The sequence below is a fragment of the Penicillium subrubescens genome (genome assembly GCF_028828155.1).
Source record: "Penicillium subrubescens strain IBT 31985 chromosome Unknown utg000005l_segment0_segment0, whole genome shotgun sequence".
In the NCBI taxonomy this organism is placed as follows: Eukaryota; Fungi; Ascomycota; class Eurotiomycetes; order Eurotiales; family Aspergillaceae; genus Penicillium; species Penicillium subrubescens.
The window spans coordinates 426,459-446,283 of NW_026643155.1; the positions used below are offsets into that span (position 1 = coordinate 426,459).

General features: G+C 46.4%; 6 protein-coding genes across 6 annotated transcripts; 2 read left to right on the top strand and 4 right to left on the bottom strand.

Annotated features, from left to right (window-relative positions):
- Window positions 1–176: 176 nt before the first annotated feature.
- N7473_006693 (uncharacterized protein) lies at window positions 177–2,251 on the top strand (the record flags this gene model as incomplete). The annotated part of the gene is made up of 5 exons (XM_057152633.1): window positions 177–549; window positions 625–745; window positions 814–1,065; window positions 1,138–2,178; window positions 2,245–2,251. 5 exons carry the CDS (start codon window positions 177–179, stop codon window positions 2,249–2,251), a joined length of 1,794 nt encoding a protein of 597 aa, XP_057006971.1.
- Window positions 2,252–2,536: 285 nt separating this feature from the next.
- N7473_006694 (uncharacterized protein) lies at window positions 2,537–4,708 on the bottom strand (the record flags this gene model as incomplete). The annotated part of the gene is made up of 11 exons (XM_057152634.1): window positions 2,537–2,655; window positions 2,718–3,123; window positions 3,187–3,309; window positions 3,374–3,717; window positions 3,770–3,890; window positions 3,947–3,981; window positions 4,039–4,229; window positions 4,307–4,382; window positions 4,442–4,490; window positions 4,556–4,576; window positions 4,640–4,708. 11 exons carry the CDS (start codon window positions 4,706–4,708, stop codon window positions 2,537–2,539), a joined length of 1,554 nt encoding a protein of 517 aa, XP_057006972.1.
- A 522-nt stretch (window positions 4,709–5,230) lies between these two features.
- N7473_006695 (uncharacterized protein) lies at window positions 5,231–7,308 on the top strand (the record flags this gene model as incomplete). The annotated part of the gene is made up of 9 exons (XM_057152635.1): window positions 5,231–5,287; window positions 5,350–5,494; window positions 5,554–5,704; window positions 5,760–5,947; window positions 6,005–6,111; window positions 6,173–6,283; window positions 6,346–6,732; window positions 6,812–6,984; window positions 7,071–7,308. 9 exons carry the CDS (start codon window positions 5,231–5,233, stop codon window positions 7,306–7,308), a joined length of 1,557 nt encoding a protein of 518 aa, XP_057006973.1.
- A 3,544-nt stretch (window positions 7,309–10,852) lies between these two features.
- Window positions 10,853–11,074, bottom strand: N7473_006696 (chitin binding peritrophin-A domain-containing protein; the record flags this gene model as incomplete). The annotated part of the gene is made up of 1 exon (XM_057152636.1): window positions 10,853–11,074. The coding sequence occupies one exon, from the start codon at window positions 11,072–11,074 to the stop codon at window positions 10,853–10,855; it is 222 nt and encodes a 73-aa protein (XP_057006974.1).
- A 4,715-nt stretch (window positions 11,075–15,789) lies between these two features.
- Window positions 15,790–16,851, bottom strand: N7473_006697 (uncharacterized protein; the record flags this gene model as incomplete). Its single annotated transcript, XM_057152637.1, has 5 exons — window positions 15,790–15,971; window positions 16,027–16,050; window positions 16,163–16,234; window positions 16,292–16,351; window positions 16,482–16,851. 5 exons carry the CDS (start codon window positions 16,849–16,851, stop codon window positions 15,790–15,792), a joined length of 708 nt encoding a protein of 235 aa, XP_057006975.1.
- A 1,086-nt stretch (window positions 16,852–17,937) lies between these two features.
- N7473_006698 (GNAT family N-acetyltransferase) lies at window positions 17,938–18,501 on the bottom strand (the record flags this gene model as incomplete). Its single annotated transcript, XM_057152638.1, has 1 exon — window positions 17,938–18,501. The coding sequence occupies one exon, from the start codon at window positions 18,499–18,501 to the stop codon at window positions 17,938–17,940; it is 564 nt and encodes a 187-aa protein (XP_057006976.1).
- Between the last annotated feature and the right edge of the window lie 1,324 nt (window positions 18,502–19,825).

Sequence of the window (19,825 nt, forward strand, 5' to 3'; positions counted from 1 at the left end):
TCTCTGTGTCAATGTATTAATAATGCTGACCTGCTCGAAAGGATCGTCTATCACTCATCTTCTCATCCTCCCGTACTCATCCCGACTACTATTCACTGAATAACGACACCCTCCCTTACTAAATACACCTACCAATATCGAAACTGAGAATCATCCCCTCTACCACTCCCGCAGCCATGGACATGGCCATGAGCATGCTCCCCTGGCTGGACCAGCCAGTCCTCCTACACTCCAGCCGCGATGCCGGCACTTGCAAAATGACAGCCGAGCAATGCGCATTGAAAAAATCCTACTGGCTCTTCTGGTACGAGGCAGACCACCGCTACGCTTTGCCCACGGTAGCTTTCTTCCTCGTTGCGATTGGGCTGTTCATAATTGGGCATATGGCTTCAGGAATACTGCCTCGGCGCATCAAGCAGCATTCTCTGCTATCGCGTGTCTTTGCAGGATTCCGGTTCTTGTCGTATAAGGGGTGGAGAATTCGTGGGTGGAATACGCAGTCAATTGGAGTGTTCTTCTTGGGTGCAGCTGGACTGGTTTTCTTCCTCGGTATGTTGAGGGATTTGGAATACTGGAATCGAGACCTAAGATCTGGGAGTCATGCTAACCCTATTATACTATTAGCGATGACCCTCGGACCACGTCCGTACTACTGGCCCAATACGAAGAAGATATCCTATGGCAATTCCCCGCCTATTGCGACGCGAACAGGCTACATGGCTCTGGCTTGCATGCCTTTCCTGATGTATGAAAGCTGCACTCTCCCAGATACATACTTCCAATTTCTGATTGCATGGTCTGACCAACTTACAGTATTCTCGGTGCAAAAGCCAATCCTATTACCGCACTCACTGGCATCTCCCACGAAAAACTCAACATCTGGCACAATTGGGTTGCCTGGGCCATGTTCGTGCTAGCCCTCATCCACACATTTCCCTTTATCGTCTTCCATGTCTGGAAAGGAGATCTCGTGGCGCAATGGAGTAGCGGTGGAATCTGGGTTACTGGCGTGGTGGCTCTCATCGCCCAAGCATGGTTGACATTCATGTCCATTCCGTGGATTCGGTAAGCTTGGTTCCCTGGTCTTGATCTATATTTCCGAGATCCAGCTCCGTACTAACAATACTCTCCTATCAGCAACCGGTACTACGAGTTCTTCAAGGCAACACACCTCTTCATGGCCTTGATCTTTGTTATTTTCTTCTTCTTCCACTGCGACTTCCGCTTGTCCTCCTGGGACTACTTTATCGCCACGGCAGTCCTATACACCTTATCCTGGCTCTACTCGCAGTGCAAGACATACTTCGAACACGGTCTCCGCCACAAGGCACGACTGGTTCCTGAGTCCGACCACACCCTCCGCATCACTATTGATACACGCATGGAATGGGGACCGGGCCAGCACGTCTTCCTACGCTTCATCACCAGCGGCATGCACACGCTCACTGCACACCCATTCACCATTTGCTCCGTCCCACAACGAGACTGCCAAAATCAACTAGTATTCTATGTCAAAGCACGCGGCGGTCTGACAGGTCGTCTAATGGCGCTGGCCCGGAAAAATCCCGACATCCAAGTCCCCGTCCTCATCGACGGTCCGTACGGCGGCATCCCTGAAGGCCGAGTAGGCGAATTCGACAGAAACCTTGCCATCGGCGGTGGAGCCGGTGCCGGAACAACACTCTCTCTAATCGAAGATTTTATCCGGTTCGTCCCCGTCCAGGCAGGACGAGAGATGAAAGTAATCATCGCGACACGCGACCCAGGTATGCGGGCTTGGTACATCCAAGCATTGGCGGATCTTGCGATTCGGCAACCGCAAGAAAAGCCGGTCACTGGTTTATCCATCCACATTCATGAAACTTTCACAGAGAACACTGTGGAGCAGATCGGAACGAATATCAAGACTGAGAGTGGGACAGAGAGTATCCGCTCAAAGGAGTCTGGCCCGTCGACGATAGAACTGTTTAACATCCAGTTCTTTATTGGTCGACCAGATCTCCCGGTTGCTATTCAAAATATGGCAGACCAGGAAGGTGTGTCTGTCGGCGTGGTTGTATGTGGGCCATCATCGATGATTCACGATGTTCGTGAAGCAGCCTCTGTTGCGCAGAGCGATATTCTGTCTGGGAAGTCTGGCTGTGCGAGAGAATTATGGTTGCATAGCGAGAAGTTTTCGTGAGTTTTCCCAGTCTGAAGACTATTAATTTTCATCGGAGACGGTTTCTAACACGGTTATTACAGATACTAAAAATCTATGAGCGTTGATGGAAGAAAGGAGAACCGTCTTTCCCTTTACATTACGTCTTTGGCAATAGCCCGGATACCCACTCCAATATTATGACTATATACTGCATGATTCCCCATCCAAACAGGTTATTAGCACTGTTAGGTATACGTGAAAACAGCCTAAGCTGCTTCCAAGCTTTTCAAAGAAAAAAATTATTTATTTTAACTTTCATTTCATGTTCACTACCATGAACCGCCGAGAAACCGCCCACGGCTTTATATGCCCAAGTTTCCACTCCAAGCTTGCTCATTCAGCATGATCGACAGGATTCGTCAGTCGTCCCCGCGGAACCCAGGCATCAGCCGGCGTAAAAAACCACGAAACAATCGCAAAGATGGTCACAATAGCCAATATAATTGGCGCATCTAAAAACGTCATGTCAGTAAATCAAAGCCATCTTCAGGGGACATCAGAAACCAAAACCTACAGTTCAGCGTAGAAGCCTCCACAGGAAACGAATAGGGTGAAAATAAAACCGCCACAACCCACCCATTCCAGAGCACCGAGACAACCTGAAAAGGCTTACTCAATCGACCCAGTGACCACTTTGCCTCGAGAGGCTCGTTGGGAGTGAGTATGAGTCGACCAAGACTGATCAGCCCGTACGCAGCAGCGGAGGGAACTCCTGCTGCCGAGACCAGAGAAGTAAATGCAACTGCGGACGGGAGAATGGTGCAGGTAATAATGGCGGCAATGCCCCAGACAACGAGAACGGCGTTCTGGGGCTGACCATCGGCAGAGACGCGTGATACCCATTTAGATGCCGGGAGGACGCCGTCACGGGCAACGGCGAAGACTAGTCGAGATGCGGCAGTGATTGCGATGGCAGTGTTCTAACGCCGTCGTTAGATTGCTATTGTGCATGGGATGAATTTGGAAAGTGAATGGTTTCTTACCAGCCACAGTGCCACCACGGAAAGAACGTTCATGACGAGATGTCCCCCGCGGCCGAGAACAGCGGCATAGAGAGGGACAAAGGGTTGGGGCGCATCATAGGAGAAGAGCACATCAATCGGGGGCTATTCGTCAGATCATATTAGCATACATCATTCACACCCAAAAAGATCCAATCTCAAGACTCACAGAGGTAAATAAAAAGAGGATCACAGCACTAAATCCCAAAACCCCACTAACAACCGTACTCCAAAAGATACCCTTCGCCGCATTCACAGAAGCATTCTTAGTTTCTTCCGCAACGTGGCCAGACGCATCGAATCCAATCAGAATTCCCGCTGTGGCAAGATAAGACAGACACCAATTCCAACCTGCCGGTGCGCCAGTGCCGTTATACGTGGTCATGAAGGCTTCATTTGCGGTTCTGAGGCCATAGGTGTTATGTGCGCCAACTGGGAGCCAGATGACGTTTAAGATGAAATCGAGAAAGACGGCTCCAGTTGAGAACCAGAATACGTATCTGAAAATGCGGGCTATAGCCATGTTAGTGTTGGTCGAGTAGTGAGTTTTGAAGGATAGTCTTACGAGAAGCAAGATTCATCAATGCCGCTAAAGCAAGAAGAACCTCGGTGCAGATCCATTGGACGGCGCGGAACTTGATACTGGAGGAATCAGTTGGGAAGTCGACGTTGAAAACAACCAGTTCCTAAATTCTATTAGTTTTGATTGAACCATATTGATCGACCTTAGTCCAGAGCATACCGATAGCATGTAGTTGACGGCCGACTGGGTATTGCCTGATGTGAAGGTCAATCAGTAGGCTTGTCGAGGTGAGGATTTCTCGAGAAACATACTGGCACAGAAGGTTGTCCAGGCCGTCGTACTCCACCAAGCAACGATAAAGCCAAAGAAGCGCCCGAATTTCTTTCCACCAGCTTCTGCTGCCCAAAGATAAATTGAGCCTGAAGTGGGAGATGCAGAGCATGCTTCTGCAATAACGGCCGCCGTGATGAATGTAAAAACACACGTCACAATATAACTTGTCCTGCACGCTTGTGAGTATCATGCACCGCAGTAGAGCTTTCTCTGAGGAATTGAGGCTGAGAGGTTTTATTTACTTACCAGTAGGCCAGTGGTCCTCCAGCCGCGATTCCAGTCGAGAAGGTTACTCGCACACCACCAACGAAGTAGAGAGCAGCTAATAGTCAACGTAAGCTATTTGGAAAGAGTGCGACATAAATACTCAGTGTTTTATACCGAACGAGGTTGAAAAGTTCTCAAACAAGGAATAGCTACGATGTAGCACCTAACTCGGTAGTATTGGTGAGCATTGACTGCACAATAAGCAAGTTGACATGGATCTCCACATACTTGTTTGTAACCCAAACGCTCCTAGAAAGGTTCATAAACCATGTCAGCTTCCTCGAATCGTTCAACTCATCAGTTTCTCCTTACCAGAGTAGATTCATCGTTCGCGTTGTCCTCCAAAGAGGAAGAAACCTCGGGCTCTTTGACATTTGCCATTTTTCGGCAATCAATTGAATGACAAGAGAATCTCTTCTCAGCAGCAGAATCCAAAAGAAATTATGACATGAGGCTCTGACTATTAAGCAATTCGAGCGCATCTCGGCAAGCGGGCCAGGCCTTTCCGTCCCGCGGACACCGCGAAGGGCGGGAAAACGATGGCTCACCCTGGCACCAAATTAAGCGCCACTATGGCGCGAGACTATCCACTATGCCCGTTTAAGGCTTCCTGCCACGCGTAGGCCACACGATATGTGGGGACTTCTCTGGGGGCAGTCTGCCTGTGGTTCAAACTATGTCACCTCTGAACGGGATTGCGTTATAAGGCCAAGAGATTACCTGATTCCTCGCCGAATGCCGTTCTCTTATTCGGGTGAAGTGCCATGGGATTTGGTAGGTGCATGCGACAACTTTTATTTTGTTTAAAATGGAAAAAATATTTCAAAGACGCAATGGCAAAGTGTATCAGACTTTTGAGCAGATGAGATTTGATCGATTTTGCGAGACCAGAATTAAAGGAAAATGTCAATACTTTTGAACTGGGGCATAGTCCTTCTTGCCAGTGCTCTTGGGATCAAAGTAAGGAAAAGCAACTGATCATCTGAAACTACAACAAGACATGAAATTAATTACCTTGCAAGATCATCTACACATACTTCTTTTCGCCTTTATCGCATATCCCCAATGCTGGGCTTTTAGCTCCGATCTCACGGTTCCTATGGGAATTTCCGCTGGAATATCGAGGACAGCTAACCCTGGAGCTGCCAAAATTACACAAAAAGCTTGGTAAGTTAGAATCAAGCTCAAACTCTTACTCTGATAATAATATTCTGACGTATAACTAGGCCCTTTGGTTCGCATTGGTCCAAATGAAGTATCGTTCTACTCCCTGGATATCTACAAAAAGGTCCATGCACCAAGCAGTGCTTTCGTCAAGGACCCTCGGGTCTACGGCCAGTTCGTACAAGACGGGCATCCGGCCTTATTTTCTATAACGTGAGTTTTGAAGCACTCGACTTGAACAACACACCTTTTGACTCGGCCATTCCAGCGACTCTAAGGAGCATGCACAACGACGCAGACATATGGGCGTGCTTTTCAATCGTAGCCGTGTACCATCTCTTATTCCGATGATGTTAGAGCAGATTTTTAAATTCAATAATCTTCTCGCCGATATATGCCAAAAGGGACCAGTTGATCTTGTCCCTACCTGCCGGGCTCTCGAGGCTGATATTGTGTGTAAGTACTGCCCGACAGCCTGGAATATGGGGATTTGCTAACAAGTCGGATACTTAGCGAGGTTCGCCTTTGGAAGCCCCATTGGAGCGATTGAGTCGTTAGCTTCAGGGGAAGAGTTAAGCGCTGTCAAAGAAAATGACTTGAAATCATCAAAGATGCCACTTGTGAGCGCGCCGACTCATGCTACGAGAGTCGCGACAGCTAACCTTACATATCATTTTCTAGTACACCAAATTTCCAATTGCAACTCAGACGTATGACTCTATCACAAATCTCATCTTCGATGTCACAGGATGGGATGTATCCTCGGTCGCAAGTTCTAGGTGGTTTGATACGGTAAGACGTCTGCACGATAGTGGTTCTAACCATGTGTATAGAAGTGCTGATGAAATATGCAGTGGGCGAATGAGCAGTTAGAGGCATCTCTAGACTCGGAGAAAGCCTCAAATATCTCATTTTTGAAAGTGATGGCCGGGCCGAGACTATCCACACAGTCTGCGTTGTCCGAGGCTAAGGAAATGTTGGGTCCTGGGACTGATACCACTTCAGCCACACTTGCACATATCTTATGGGCTCTTTCCCTTAATAAAAGGTTGCAAGATGACCTTTTCCTGGAATTGGAGCAGGCTAACTGGCCAACTGATATGGCTGCACTGGAGTCCATTCCCCTTCTAGTTGCATGTGTCAAAGAAGGAATTAGGTGGACTGGGGCGGCAGCTGCCATGCTACCCAGGATCGTTCCAAAAGGAGGTTCTGTACTTGGTGGAAAGTACGTGGCAGGAGGAGTAAGTTTTTTTTTTCTCTTGTTTTCTTCTTCTTTTTCGTCCCGATGTCGAGCTGATTCATACCGATTGACTATCAAAGACAATGATCTCCAGCTCGCCGATCTGGTATTTGCACGATGAGATCGCCTTTCCAGAGCCGCATAAATATCGACCAAGTCGCTGGCTGTCAAAGGATGTGATTGAAGCAACGACACTAAGTAACGAATATTATATCCCCTTCTCGAAGGGCCCAGGCACATGCGTTGGAGTTCAGTGAGTACATTTACGTCCTTCCGTTTCTGTCATGGCGGTTAGTCCTCCACGGGTTAATGGACGGCTAACAAAGGTGCAAAATCTAGCTTCGCATACTTGGAGCTCTTCCTTTCAGTTTCACATATTTTGAAGAAATACTCCATTGATTCACGCAGTGACCTCATTGTGGGCGGCGATTTTGAAGCTGCGTTACCGCCACGGCGAGAGTGGGTTGCTGCCGTGCCTACAGGACCGCTCCATGTCTCTCTTCGGCCGCGAGACTCGGCGCTACAAAGCAAAAATACGATTGAAGGTCCTGATGTAACATCACTCCAAGCGGCTTGATTCAATTTTGATGGGCTGTCATATTGTTTCACGTGAAAGCTGAGGCTTCCAAATATATTACCTCTTTTAGTCTTAGGACATATACACGAGTCTACGCCAAAACACATCACCTATATCCAAAAAAAGTAGGGTCAGGTAAGACTGGCCTCTCAAGAAACAGTCTTTGACTTCCTTGCACAATCTCACTTGGTACCTTGCGCCTACCCGATTAACAGGCTTCTATTTTGACTCGTTGATTATTCCTTTACAAGGACGAGATTACGTAGGAAGTTAGCAAGGGCTTTCTCGAGTTTAAAATCAGAATGCATTAGAAAAGTCTGAATTAATACATCATTCAACGCTCAGCCACTCTTCTGATTAGCCCGTGATCTAGTGTCTCGCTGACGAGATTGTATATTAATCCAAGCTTGCCGCAGAGACATCACATCTATATCCGCATAATAAGACCTAGTTTGCCTTAAGAGTCTAATTCTAGCTCTTTGACTCACGAAGCTTCCGTTTCTCCGTTAACTTAAGCTTCTATCAAAGCATTTCCCTTGTCGAATAGTTCGAAATCTGCTGTATTGGCCGTTGTCTTCTGGCTTGGGCTCGGGTACGAGGTTGATTGACAGTAAAGATAGATTCCGTAACAAAAGTTATGAAACCGTCGATGAGCCCTTGGTAGGCGGGAGGATAGCTTTCCGGCTCATTCTCCTTATCGTCACATATACGGTTGCCTAACTTGAGAACAAGTTGGCCATCTCGCGAGTTCTTCTCCTCGGCCACTTCGCTTGCGATGGAGCTTATTAGGGGAAAACCAGAACGTGCAATTCCATAGAATTTTCTACTGTAGTCTTTGCTGTGGCCTTGACCTCAACTGGAAGTAGGATAGGGAACTGTAGCTGATCGGCAAGGTTTGGATCTGCATACCAATCATGATAACTCCTCGGGGGCTACGAAGCAGATCGTGGCAACAAATCGACAAAGAGCAGCTTGGAAAATCAATAACTCGAAACATAAATTCTGAAACAGTCTTCACTTGCCACGGCAGCATCCATTGTACGCTTATCAACGTGGACAGCGATATTAAACAGAGTCTTTTGGGCAGTGTTAAAAAAAGCCTTCGTACAAAATTTTGAGGCCCGCAGGTAAGACATATGTTCAATTTGGGAGGGGGCTTACGCTAGCGAAATTCGTCATAAAGGCGTGAGCCAATGCGAACCGGGTCTCACGAAAGCGAGTAAAATGGTCACTCTTTGAAATTCCTTCAATCTCGAATAACGCGAGCGCCCAAAAAAATGAGAATCATTGGAAAACGTCTCCCTGCTGCTGATGGCCTGCCTGTATTAGTCGAGCTCATCGCTGTCGAGGGAACAGCTCAACTCATGTAGAAATATGACATATCGGGTGGAGACAATCATATCATCATTTACAACGACAGCCGGAAGCTAGTCGCATCGCTTCAAGGAACAGAACCAAAACCAACCGACCACTATTGCCTACGCCGAGTTATCGTTAGGAGCCCTTCGGAAGCATCGACATATATAATCCGGTACTCACAGAAGTGAGAGGGTGATATCACCCTCGATCCTGGCCTTTAATTGGACCTCAATGTCAAGGTTAAGATCTAGCCGTAGTCTTAATTGATCGTTGCTCTTTTTTGAGCTTTCAGGTTCCTCAGTCGAGTCACCGGTAATCAAACTTTTTGCATGTGTATGTGTCCGTTCTGCCTGCTCCGGTTGCTTAATCTCACGGCTTGTGCCTGGCGCTAATTGTTTATCTCTACCAGATGCGCTCGAAAACGGCTGCTTTTGACCTGCACTACTTCTGCGGGCCTGTAGGGTTTCGGATGTCCTCTGTCTGTGTTCAAGTGTGGGAAATCGGTCTGGCTCCGGTGAGCCCGTGAGTCTCATTTTCTGTGGGGAATAGTCATCGCTTAGAGTTCTCTGACCTTGCGATTCAGGAATATTGTCCGAAATCTCCTGGAGTAGAATAAGTCATTGTACTCTCGGGAATTTAGGAAGAGCCACTTGCACTCTTGTTATTCTGCTCTAAATCCATTTCGAGTAGATAGTGGTGAAAGCGAATACGACATAGTCCATGAAAATGGCTGAGAAGGTTGTGGATAGGAACAATAGCTTTTTAGCATCACACATATATGGGAAGTACTTCGCCTCCTGACGTCACTATTTCACTAAGGACAAAGGGCAATTACTATGCACAAATTATTTGTGACTGGACAGCACGTGACAAAGGAATCCAAACACAGAGTGGCTTACCATAATCAGCTAAACCTAGTACTTCCCCTAGCTTTCAACACCTATTAAGTTAGTTAGCCCCACACCAATATCCTGTTTGTCACGAAACCTCCGTCCAAACCTCTTAGAACAGGGCATTCTCAAGCTCTGAGTGAGCCTTGCTAATAATTGAAAATCCTCGTGTTAGAGAGAAGCCATAATAAATATAGGATGATATTAATGGCACGACAAGAGCGTTCATGACACGACATACTAAGCCCCTTTCGGTTAGCTCCCACCCGCCGCCAAAGTGTACCCTCCACCCCTACAAAAATACTGCTAAGCCATGCCGCGTTACAACAGAGCACCATTTATAAAAGTAGCAGAAACTTTCTAATTACTCATAGTTAAGTAGTCACATACTTAAGGTAGAATTAATATATAGGCTTACATAGAGAGATATGGATGTATACCTGAGGCCTCAGCCGTGTTCATGCAGAAGTCGAAGGTACCTTTTTGTTAGTGGGTGGGAGCTAACCCAAAAGGGGCTTAGTTTGTCGTGTCATGAACGTTCTTGTCGTGCCATTAACGTGATCCTAAATATATCAGGAATGACAACAGGAATGTCGTATGATAATATAGTGGGCTTTGCGCGTTTTTTTAGAAGGCGGTGGACAACCCTCCTAGGCGGTCTGGTAAGTGGATTTCCAGAGGGTGCCCAAGCTTTTGTGAAGCACTATGACACTTGTGGACATGATGATGTCCACAAGGCCTTAGGTATTGTGTTTGGTCAGTGCATGATTAGACCTTGCCAAATCTGGGTTTAAGGGACCCTGGAAGGGATGGATAACGCGTATTGCGATACCAACACGCAGTCAAGACGAAGAATGTCCTCGTCAACCTTCAACTAATGTACCGTACTAAATGATACGGGTAAGGCCTTGAGCGATTAGTGGCCAGCCCTTCTCCCTCCACCAGCCCTCCTCCTTTCCCTCTGGCTTTCCAAAAACATTAAACACTAAGCAAAGCTACATCTTCATATTATGATCGGGAACTAGCCGACAGCTACACGCCAGATAGCTGAGCAAGAAAATAGAGTCATCGACATGACTAAGAGTTAAGCTCTGCCTGAAACTGTGTTAATCTGGAGAAGCCATAGAGCTCGGTTTCTAAATAGGAAGTGGGAAAACAGTTGTTTAGCATCACCTTTAGCATTAATTGAGGACATCTCTAGGACAAAACATCCAGTGTGCAGTAATCAGAAGCCTTTCTCAGGAAACACAGGCCGTTTCCTTGCTAAGCTAGTAAAGATTGAACATTGCCAGCCCCTACTTGTGATGCCAGCAGCTTTCCACCAGGTACTCGTAGTCACAGACGCTAGTCTTCGTCTGGAACGCAGTTCCGGGTCCGCAAGTCTTCAAAACCGGTTTTCCGCCCACAGGACATTCATAGAATCGATGACAGTTTTCAGGGTCGGCCCATGCCACAGCGCCAGCGGCGGTATCAGAGATTGGTGTAGCTGTGACGGCGGAAAAGAGGATGCAGGCCATTATGGCGTTCATTGAGTTGTAGATGAACTGCATAATGTTGACTATGGCTCAGTTAGTTACGGGGATTGGAAAGCACGGGAACGGTAGGTTAGACATGCTTGGTTTTGGTGCTTGGTAATAGACACAAAGGAAGTCTGAACGTAATTGGGCCAAGTTGCTGACAGTTTTGAGGGACTGCTGATGGTGAAGCGCTGAATCTGAGGTCTCTGGGGTTTATATATCGTCAATCGATTTTATGTAGGCTAAAATTCCATCCCTGTCATCGGCTACTGTGCCCTCATGATGTTGAAGAGGAGCATGTACATATTTTGGCTGGAATTTGCTTCAATATTCCCGCATGTATTACTAGCACTTGCAATTCAAGATAGACCTGAGCATTCAAGGGGAGCTGTCAAAATTAGGGTGCAGAGCGGGTTAGCGGAACAGTGCTTCTGGTGGTTCCCGATTAGAAAAGCCTTTTCCTCTCATGTTCATTCAGCAAGGCTGTTCCAACCAATATCTTCAGAAGGGCTCCTATTCACGTCAAATAATCTCACTGTCTCCGGAAGAAAGATCACAGCTTGTACAATTATTTGCCTTCCTGGCTCCCCATGTCCCAAATGCTATCAATACTTCCCTCTTGTGTAGTATCTTACAGAAAAGTGACAGCTAGCGAGGGGTCGTCGTCCTCTAATCTTGCGGCATTTACATCCAGGCTACGCTCATGACTGATTGGTTCGCCATGTGCCCCATTCTGTACGTTATCTGCATGTTATTTCCTGCCACTGCACGTGCCCGGGTAGCCAAACAGGTCACAAAAACGTAATATGCTAGAACGCTACGTTCTAGCCAGCCCTGGACCAATAGAGGTAGCGCAGGTCGTTAGGCCTAGGCAGGCGAGGCCTAGGTCCTAACATTTTGAGCATTTTGGGAAACTAGTCATCGCAACCCTATTAATAACCCCGACACAGGATGCCGGTCACCGCCATCAAATTCCTAGTAAAATTTTCAACACCTTGCAAAACTAGTCATCACAACCCTACTATCCCAGCACAGGATACCGGTCATCGCCACTAAACTCCTAGCCGTAATCATTTCCGAAAGGCCTAGTCCATTCCAGGTACCTGGGTGATCTACCGCACATATATTCCTTAGCTCTTTCAAGCACCGGAATTCGAAAGAGGCAGATGTGTGCGGGAAAATCTAAGAGATGTTACCCTAGTCAGTAGATCCGGTTTCAAAAAGCTAACCATGGCGTATAATTAGTTATTCTAGATTACTTATAAACTCCTGAAACCTTCGCGCAAGGGTGGGCTCACGATCAAGTAGGCCTAGATCTAACCTATTTCTATTTCCTACGTTACATCCAGTGGCGATAGCATCTATGCCAGGCACTTTCTGACGCAGTCCGTATATGTTTGTATCAGTTTACCATTCGGATAAGGGTAGTAGTATATAAGTTCGGAGATGCGTTAGTTAATTTCTCGTCTCTATAATAGGGATACAGACCTTAAAGAGAGGGCCAGGGATCGTACACCATTAGAGACGCACCTATAATACCGCTATATTCTTCCGCTTGTAGATTCAATTTACCGATAATGTAAGCCAGAGCCACGAACCCAGTAATGCTAGCAGTCGAAAAAAGGTTATGCCCGCAACGATATCCGAGACCGGGAAAAGCGTCGTACTCCACGTTTAAATCTCAGTTACCGACCACCACACTTCAGCCTTGGCCTTGGCTGTAGCTTTGAAAGAGGTGCAGAGGCTACGGAAGTACCAAGGAGCGATGTTATTAAATAGAGTGTTTAATATGCGGTAACTCGACAGTCGCCAAGGGAACGAATTCGACAATATAAATAACTGCAGGCATGGAACTAACATCTTGGGTTATTACGAACCAAAGCAAGCGCCGGCTACGCAAAATACGGAAGAATTTCAAATATAGAAAGAAGGGTTCGAGACGTAATGGAACAGTGGCTTCAGAAAAGCCTAAGCCAAGAAGAGAGTTATCTAACTCAGTACGAGCTAGAGCAAGCTAGTCATGGAAGGGAAAACGTACAGAGAAGTCTAGAATGAAGCCCCAGACCCCCGAGAGCTGAGATAGATGAGGATTAGACTTGAGCGAATCAGAAAATGTCCAACCAACGGCGCGAGTTTGAGACGATTTGAAGTGCGTTTCGCAAGCTCCGCACGCTGATACCCAGAAATGACAGGGACTTTTTGAGAAAAAACAGGTTCAACATCAGAATAGCAACTTCATTAGATAAGGCAATTCTTACGGCAATGCAAACATGTTAAGCATGACAGCTCTAAACGTGGCTCTGGAAAATCTCTGGCAAGCTAATCTCTAGTAAGCTATCACACTTTCCGCTGCCACTCCCACATCCTGGATGTGACAGCTTATTCGTCATCAAACATTGCGAACAGAATCTAATCTACTAAATTAATCCACGAATATTTTATGATCGCAAATGGGACCAATCCCGCACGATCTAGTAAACAAGTGCGTATACGTAATCATCAAGGTACTGTATTTGCTCCGCTTATCCCGGCAAAAGAACGACTTTGGGTTTTCCCTCTTTCGTCGAATCTTTTGATACGTCAAATGGATCCTCAACGTTCTCGTACTATATGAACTACTTATGTAAGGACCTTGTGACACTCCAATTTCTCTGATCTGCTTATGTTACCTTCTCCTATATATCTCGTGTTATAAGTTCTGTTCTGTATCCTAGTCCAATAAGTCAGGTTTGACATCTTTGGTCTCAAGTTGAACTCTCCTCCATACTTGATCAATCTGTGTTGACCCTCTATTGTACAACCTTTTTATCGAATAAGCGAATCTCCACTCCCTCATGTTTAGTCTTTGATAGATTTGATTTTTTTTTATGAATAATATTTTTCTTCCACGATCGTGTATCCCTGCTTAGATCGCACGACCTTATTTTCCCGTGCACTACGTTCTAAGAGCCCAAAGGCGCTTAATGCACACAGCCCAAAATCCGACAGTACCACTAACCTTTGTTTTTATTATGATACATCGACTGGAAAAAATGGGTTGATAATAGAAAATAAGGGCTGCCGTAGAAGCAGCGGCAATTTCAGAATGGAAGGCCCCACCTGGGTGGAGGGAAGTTGATAGGTAGACTGACCTATCGATAGAATAACCTCTGATATCTAATTTATCGATATATCCTTATACTTCTCTAGAGTAGCTAGAGTAAGCTATTTAAGGTATATAGAGCTATCCTCGTTTCCTATTTATTCTAATACTTATAGATAAAGCTATATAACGCAATATATATAATTCTTTTATTAAATTTCTTTTAAAGGTCTTCTAGGAGTATCTTCTTCGTTAGTAGAGTATCTCTAGGCTGGAGAAAAAAGACAGCAGACATTACTAGCACCCTAGGCACAAATTTATAGCACAAAGTTAGGCGGTAGAGGAAAAGTGAGAAGTAGGTGACAACGGGTGATCTAGGTGAGAATCTTCACTCTATTCTCACCCACTCTTACCCCGTTCTGTCCTCTATCACCCCGGTCTTCAAACTTCTCACCCATATTACCCACACTCACCCTAAGACTAAATACAGAGCCATTTTAGAGCTCAGGGCGCATTGAGAATTGACTGCGTACTATAACGGGCTTATGTGCGGCAGATAGTCGGATGGTGAAGCTACATACCGTAGCACGTATGTTTCCCTCAGAAATTTTGTTAAGGACATGCTTGGGGAGGATTGTCTTTGAATGGTTTAGCGTCAAGAAATAGGTACAGCAGATCCTAATTATGCCCTGAGGCTCATATTTGTAGCCCGTAGTCAAGTTGAAGTGGAAGAGTGGGTGGTTTAGGTAGGAATCGTCGCCCTGTTCTCACCCGCTCTCACCCCGTTCTCACGTCTATCACCCCGGTCTCCAGACTTCCGACTAATATCACCCACACCCACCCCACGATTAATCTAACACTATTCTAGACCTCAGGGCGCATTGAGAATTGGCTGCGTACTACAATAGGCTTAAGTACGGCTGAGCGGACGGGAAGCCCTGTTCTCCACACCCTATGGTCGTATGTGCTATTTCAAGTGTTTTCATGGATCACAAAGTATCAATGCATTGAACTGCCCCTTTTGACACTTATCACCAGCCCGTGAATGAATTAGAAGATAATCTTCTTCGGCGGGGGCCCAAGAAGAGCTGCCGATACATGTCGCGGATTACCCGTGACCATAAGCATCAGCCACGGGTATCAATGAATGTACTGTTTGGGAGAACTCGAGATGGATTTTTCTTCTAGCACTTCGAATTATAGAGCATTGATTGGACTAGGAGAGGATCGAATGGTAGCTCCTTTGTTAGGGTGGTTGACGTATCTAACATTACAGCGCCTACGGCACTGCTGGCACAGGAAGCGAAAAGAGGAGAAGGGGGAGACTGAGTCAACTGGTTTATCTAGAGCAAGCTGACGAAGACGACCAGAAGAAGAAGCAACAGGAAACAGAAGAAGGCCTATATAGGGCTAAGCACAAAGGAACGCAAACAGGCCTGGGCCTGACAGGAAACACTCAGCCAACACCTGCAAGACCTCGAGGTTAAAGGAATCGAGTCATCCTAACCAAATCGAATCACAGAAAGAGACTATGGCAAAGATTCGCGATCTGCTGGAATATATGACGAAGTTTTGATCAGAGTTTCATCTGATGGTGAGCAAGGCAGATAAATCCTTCAGACCATACAGATTCCTAATTGACCATAGTATCCGACGAAGAGTCAAAGTCAATTCTGGAGGTTGTAATTCTGTCGGTGTGCCAGGTAATACCACTATCAGTGGACATGAACGTAGATTCAGTAACGTTATCGAGTTTCATGACATTGGCAAACTTCGTGTCGGCCTCACTCAGCGTACCTGTGAGGTTGGTGATATCTAAAGCAAGGTTAGCATGTACTACCAGATTTCTAACAAAGACTCAAAGGCATACCGTAGCCAGCGATTGTACCGCAGCCTGCAGAGCCGGTATAGCATTCGTTGCTGGAGTGAGGTATTGAAGTGACGCATCGAGAGCTAAAGCTTCAAGTTTAGTGATGTATTTATCTTGTGAGAATGACACTACTCACTGTCGCTTTGCTTCGAGATAACCTTGCCTTCCATGGTGACAGTCTGGACGACCTTACCATTCACGACGGCAACTATAGTTTTGTGTTAATGAGTAGTTCAGCATTCCATGGACTGCAAGGTACACTGACTCTCAAAGTCAATAGCGGTGTTCTGTGGAACCACCACATAGGTCTGTCCAACTTGGCCACCTAGATATTTGACGGTTTCAAACATCAGCGAATCTTTGATCGTCTCCAGACAACCCTGTAGTCAAGAGGTTCTTACCTGGCGTGTAGGTGCTAGCGGCGACCCACCACTCGTCCGCAGACGCAGATCAACCTCTATATTGGGAAATCTTTTCAGTAAGAGCCATCTCTGTGTTGTTCTTGCGCTTCATTTTCACGTACTGCGACTCTTGATCAGGGGACCAGTTGAACAAAGGCTGATACAAGTTGGCATTGTGGTCACCAGCGGTTGAGGAGGCCCCGACCCAAACAGAGGCCCAAATTTCGTCTTTTTTGTTGGACACAGTTGACCTCAATGGAACTGACGGGGGCAAGATAGAATATGTGGCCTTGATAATACGCGAGTTTCCAGAAGGAGGTCCAAGAGAGAACATACTGTTCCCGAAAACCCACGAATCAGAGGGCTGCGGGGTGGCGGCGCCGATAGCGGCGACCGCAGGCAGGAAGGTATAGACAGGGCGCATTTTTGAATGAATTATTTTAGGAGGCAAGACAGTAAAAACGCTTCAAACCCCGGTCGTACTTGGAAATGAAAAATATTTTCAGAGCGAGGGCTGAAGGTTAAGTAGAAGACCTAGGGCATAGCAACAAACGAAAGCACCGACCCAGGTACCCATATACAGTTATTTTAAGGGATAGGAGGACCGCCGGTATATTTCAGCCTTATTAGCTTAATATCAAGCGTGGGTCCGGGAAGTTGCATGCTTGTGATGCTTAGTTTCCAATTACTGCGCTCGGAAGTGAGACTGAGACACGGATGTTTCGGTTCCGATTTAAATGTCACTGAAGCAACTTTGCTGTAGGAGTTGCTTTCTATTTGAGGGGCACACTTTTTCTCGCTATATTTATTCTGATATAAACAACTTTAATCTTATATTGTCAATTCGGAAGTCTCAGACTATAGCGTGTTGATCACGGTTCACAGTTCATATCAATCGAGGGATATCAGACCGCTCCATCACAACTGTAATTGATCCCTCACCAGACCCACCAATTCAAGACAAGCATCCTGCCACTTATAATCTCGGATTAGCTCCTCCGGGAATAATCTACTCATGTCTAGTGCGAACGAAGAACTTCACTCACTTTACGGCGAAATAATTCCCGAGAAACAATCGAGCATACCTCTGAATCTAAATAAACACGAATTACTAAATTCTGTTCAACGAGCCCCTCGATTCAATAATTTTAAAAGAATCGTTTGAATGCCAAGTGATACATTTCCAGTTTTCAACTGATTTAAAGAAAAGCCGAACAACCTTTCAATCCCCTCCTCTCGAGGCTTAGCCGGCGCTTTTAGATATCACTCGGGCCTATTGATTCGCAAGATTGATGCGATTCGGCACACAGCAGCAATGAGTATATTGAAGGCGGTGTTGCACCCACAGGCCGGTCTTGAGCGGTCCGGTATCCTGTTAAGGCGCGCTTTGAGCCACTTTGTTGTATACACATATGTAGTTTCAACACAAGTGAGGGACAAGGAGCTTCACAGACGCCCTGGTTATGTATTTTGAGTCCGGTAAATATCGTATTCTCGCTCTTGTTGTTGGCTACATGGCTGGATTTTCATCACCAGTCGTGCCCAGGGCTTTCTCAAACTCGACAAAGTGCAGGTCATCGGGTAAGTTCAGGTCTTTGAACTCCTCGAGAGGAAACGGGGTAGTCTCCCCCGTCTTTCGGAAGCCGCGACGCATATACCACGATATAAGACTCTCCCGGTTCGAAAGAGCATTAAGTCTCAGCGTTTTAGGGCCCCACTCGCGTTGGCAGTAGTCCTCGGCGTAGGTAAGAATCTGCTTTCCAATTCCACCCCGATGGCATTGAGGGTCTACCGCGAGCATAAAAAGACGAGCGCTGTCTGGAGCACGCTTGGAAACTCCAATCGTCCCCAATAATTTGCCGTTCGCGTCGCTAGCCATCAGGAAAGTACTGTCGGGGTTGGTGATAATGCTCGCAACGGCCTTGTCTTCCATGGAAAATCGTGACGCGAGATCCGAATTCCCGACCCATCCCTGTCTGCTGTCTTCGGCGCGGAAGGCTGATTCTATCAGCTGTCTGATGACCATGGTGTCATCTTCAGTCGCGATGCGGAAATGTGTGTTGTCGGTAGACATTTTTGCTTGCTGGAATTTAGGTTGTGAAATCCCAGTGTTCCAGCTCCTGGTTTAAATACTCGACTTTCATTTTGAAAATGCACTTTCTTCGGCACGCCCTATCATTGACACGCGCCCTATCATTGGAACCCTCTAGTCCTATTCGGGCTGACGTGGTAGCCAGCCATCGTTCATCTTAGAATGTATTGAGGGATTTTAGAAGATGGTTGCCTAAACCTATGATGGGGGTGCCAAAGCACCAGGTGGGTTGGATCTTAAGCCACTATAGAGAGAAATAATGTGAATGGTCTATATTCATGTTCGAAGAGGTAGCAAAACAAGAAAAGGTAGGGATTGGCAGAACGAAAGTTCGACCATTGCAAAAAAAGTTACTCTCCCTCGGGGAATCGAACCCCGGTCTCCCGCGCTTATCAGTGTTAATGACAAGCGGAAATCATGACCACTAGACCAAGGAAGAAGGACTTGATGGTTGAGTTACTGCTCGACCACTTGGTACTGGTTGATGTTGACATTGGGTTTCCTTGGCTATATGAAGGAAAACTTCTCGACCGTGAATCTACTACTTGGGCGCCCCCATTCCACACCAGCACATAGGGAGATCGGACTCTTTGAAAGATTCAGTGGAGCATTTTTGGTGTCTGCAAACCCCTGAATAAGTTGAAAGGAGTCACATTGGTCTAGGTACCTAATAGCATTAATTTATTTGGATGTAGCTTAGTCAATTTGGTCGGTCGGACTGGAGATATATATCTGTGCCGGCGAGAGGACCCAATCTGCGTAGATTCCCGTACTAGGTATGAGTGCTATCTATCCTATTCTTTGCATGTTGGCTTGAACTGCGTAGAGTAACGTCGGCAACGAGCCAGAGCTATATACTTATATGATGGCAAAAAGCTGAATATTTCCGACAGGTACCGTGAACCACAATAGTTGACACAGCCTATTCACAGCGCTATCATTTTTGAGAATTTTCTTTTCAAAAAAGAAAAAAACCCAAAATAACAATAACATACAACAGCCAGGATTCGCATGTGGTCACCCACCATACTACTAACTGGCCGGCGTGTGGCTTAAGTACGGCTGAGCGGACGGGAAGCCCTGTTCTCCACACCCTATGGTCGTATGTGCTAGAGGTGAAAGGAACATAATCTATGACTGCTCCAAGTTCAACAAAACCTCTACCATCAAAGGAACACGCCGCTTCCACGGGCCACGTCTTTGTAGATAAAACCCACGGAGTGTCCAAGGTTGGACTGCCAACGATCCCCTTCACGCTCAGCGCCTATATCCGAAACACGGGCTCACTGGTGAGAAGTCGAGAACG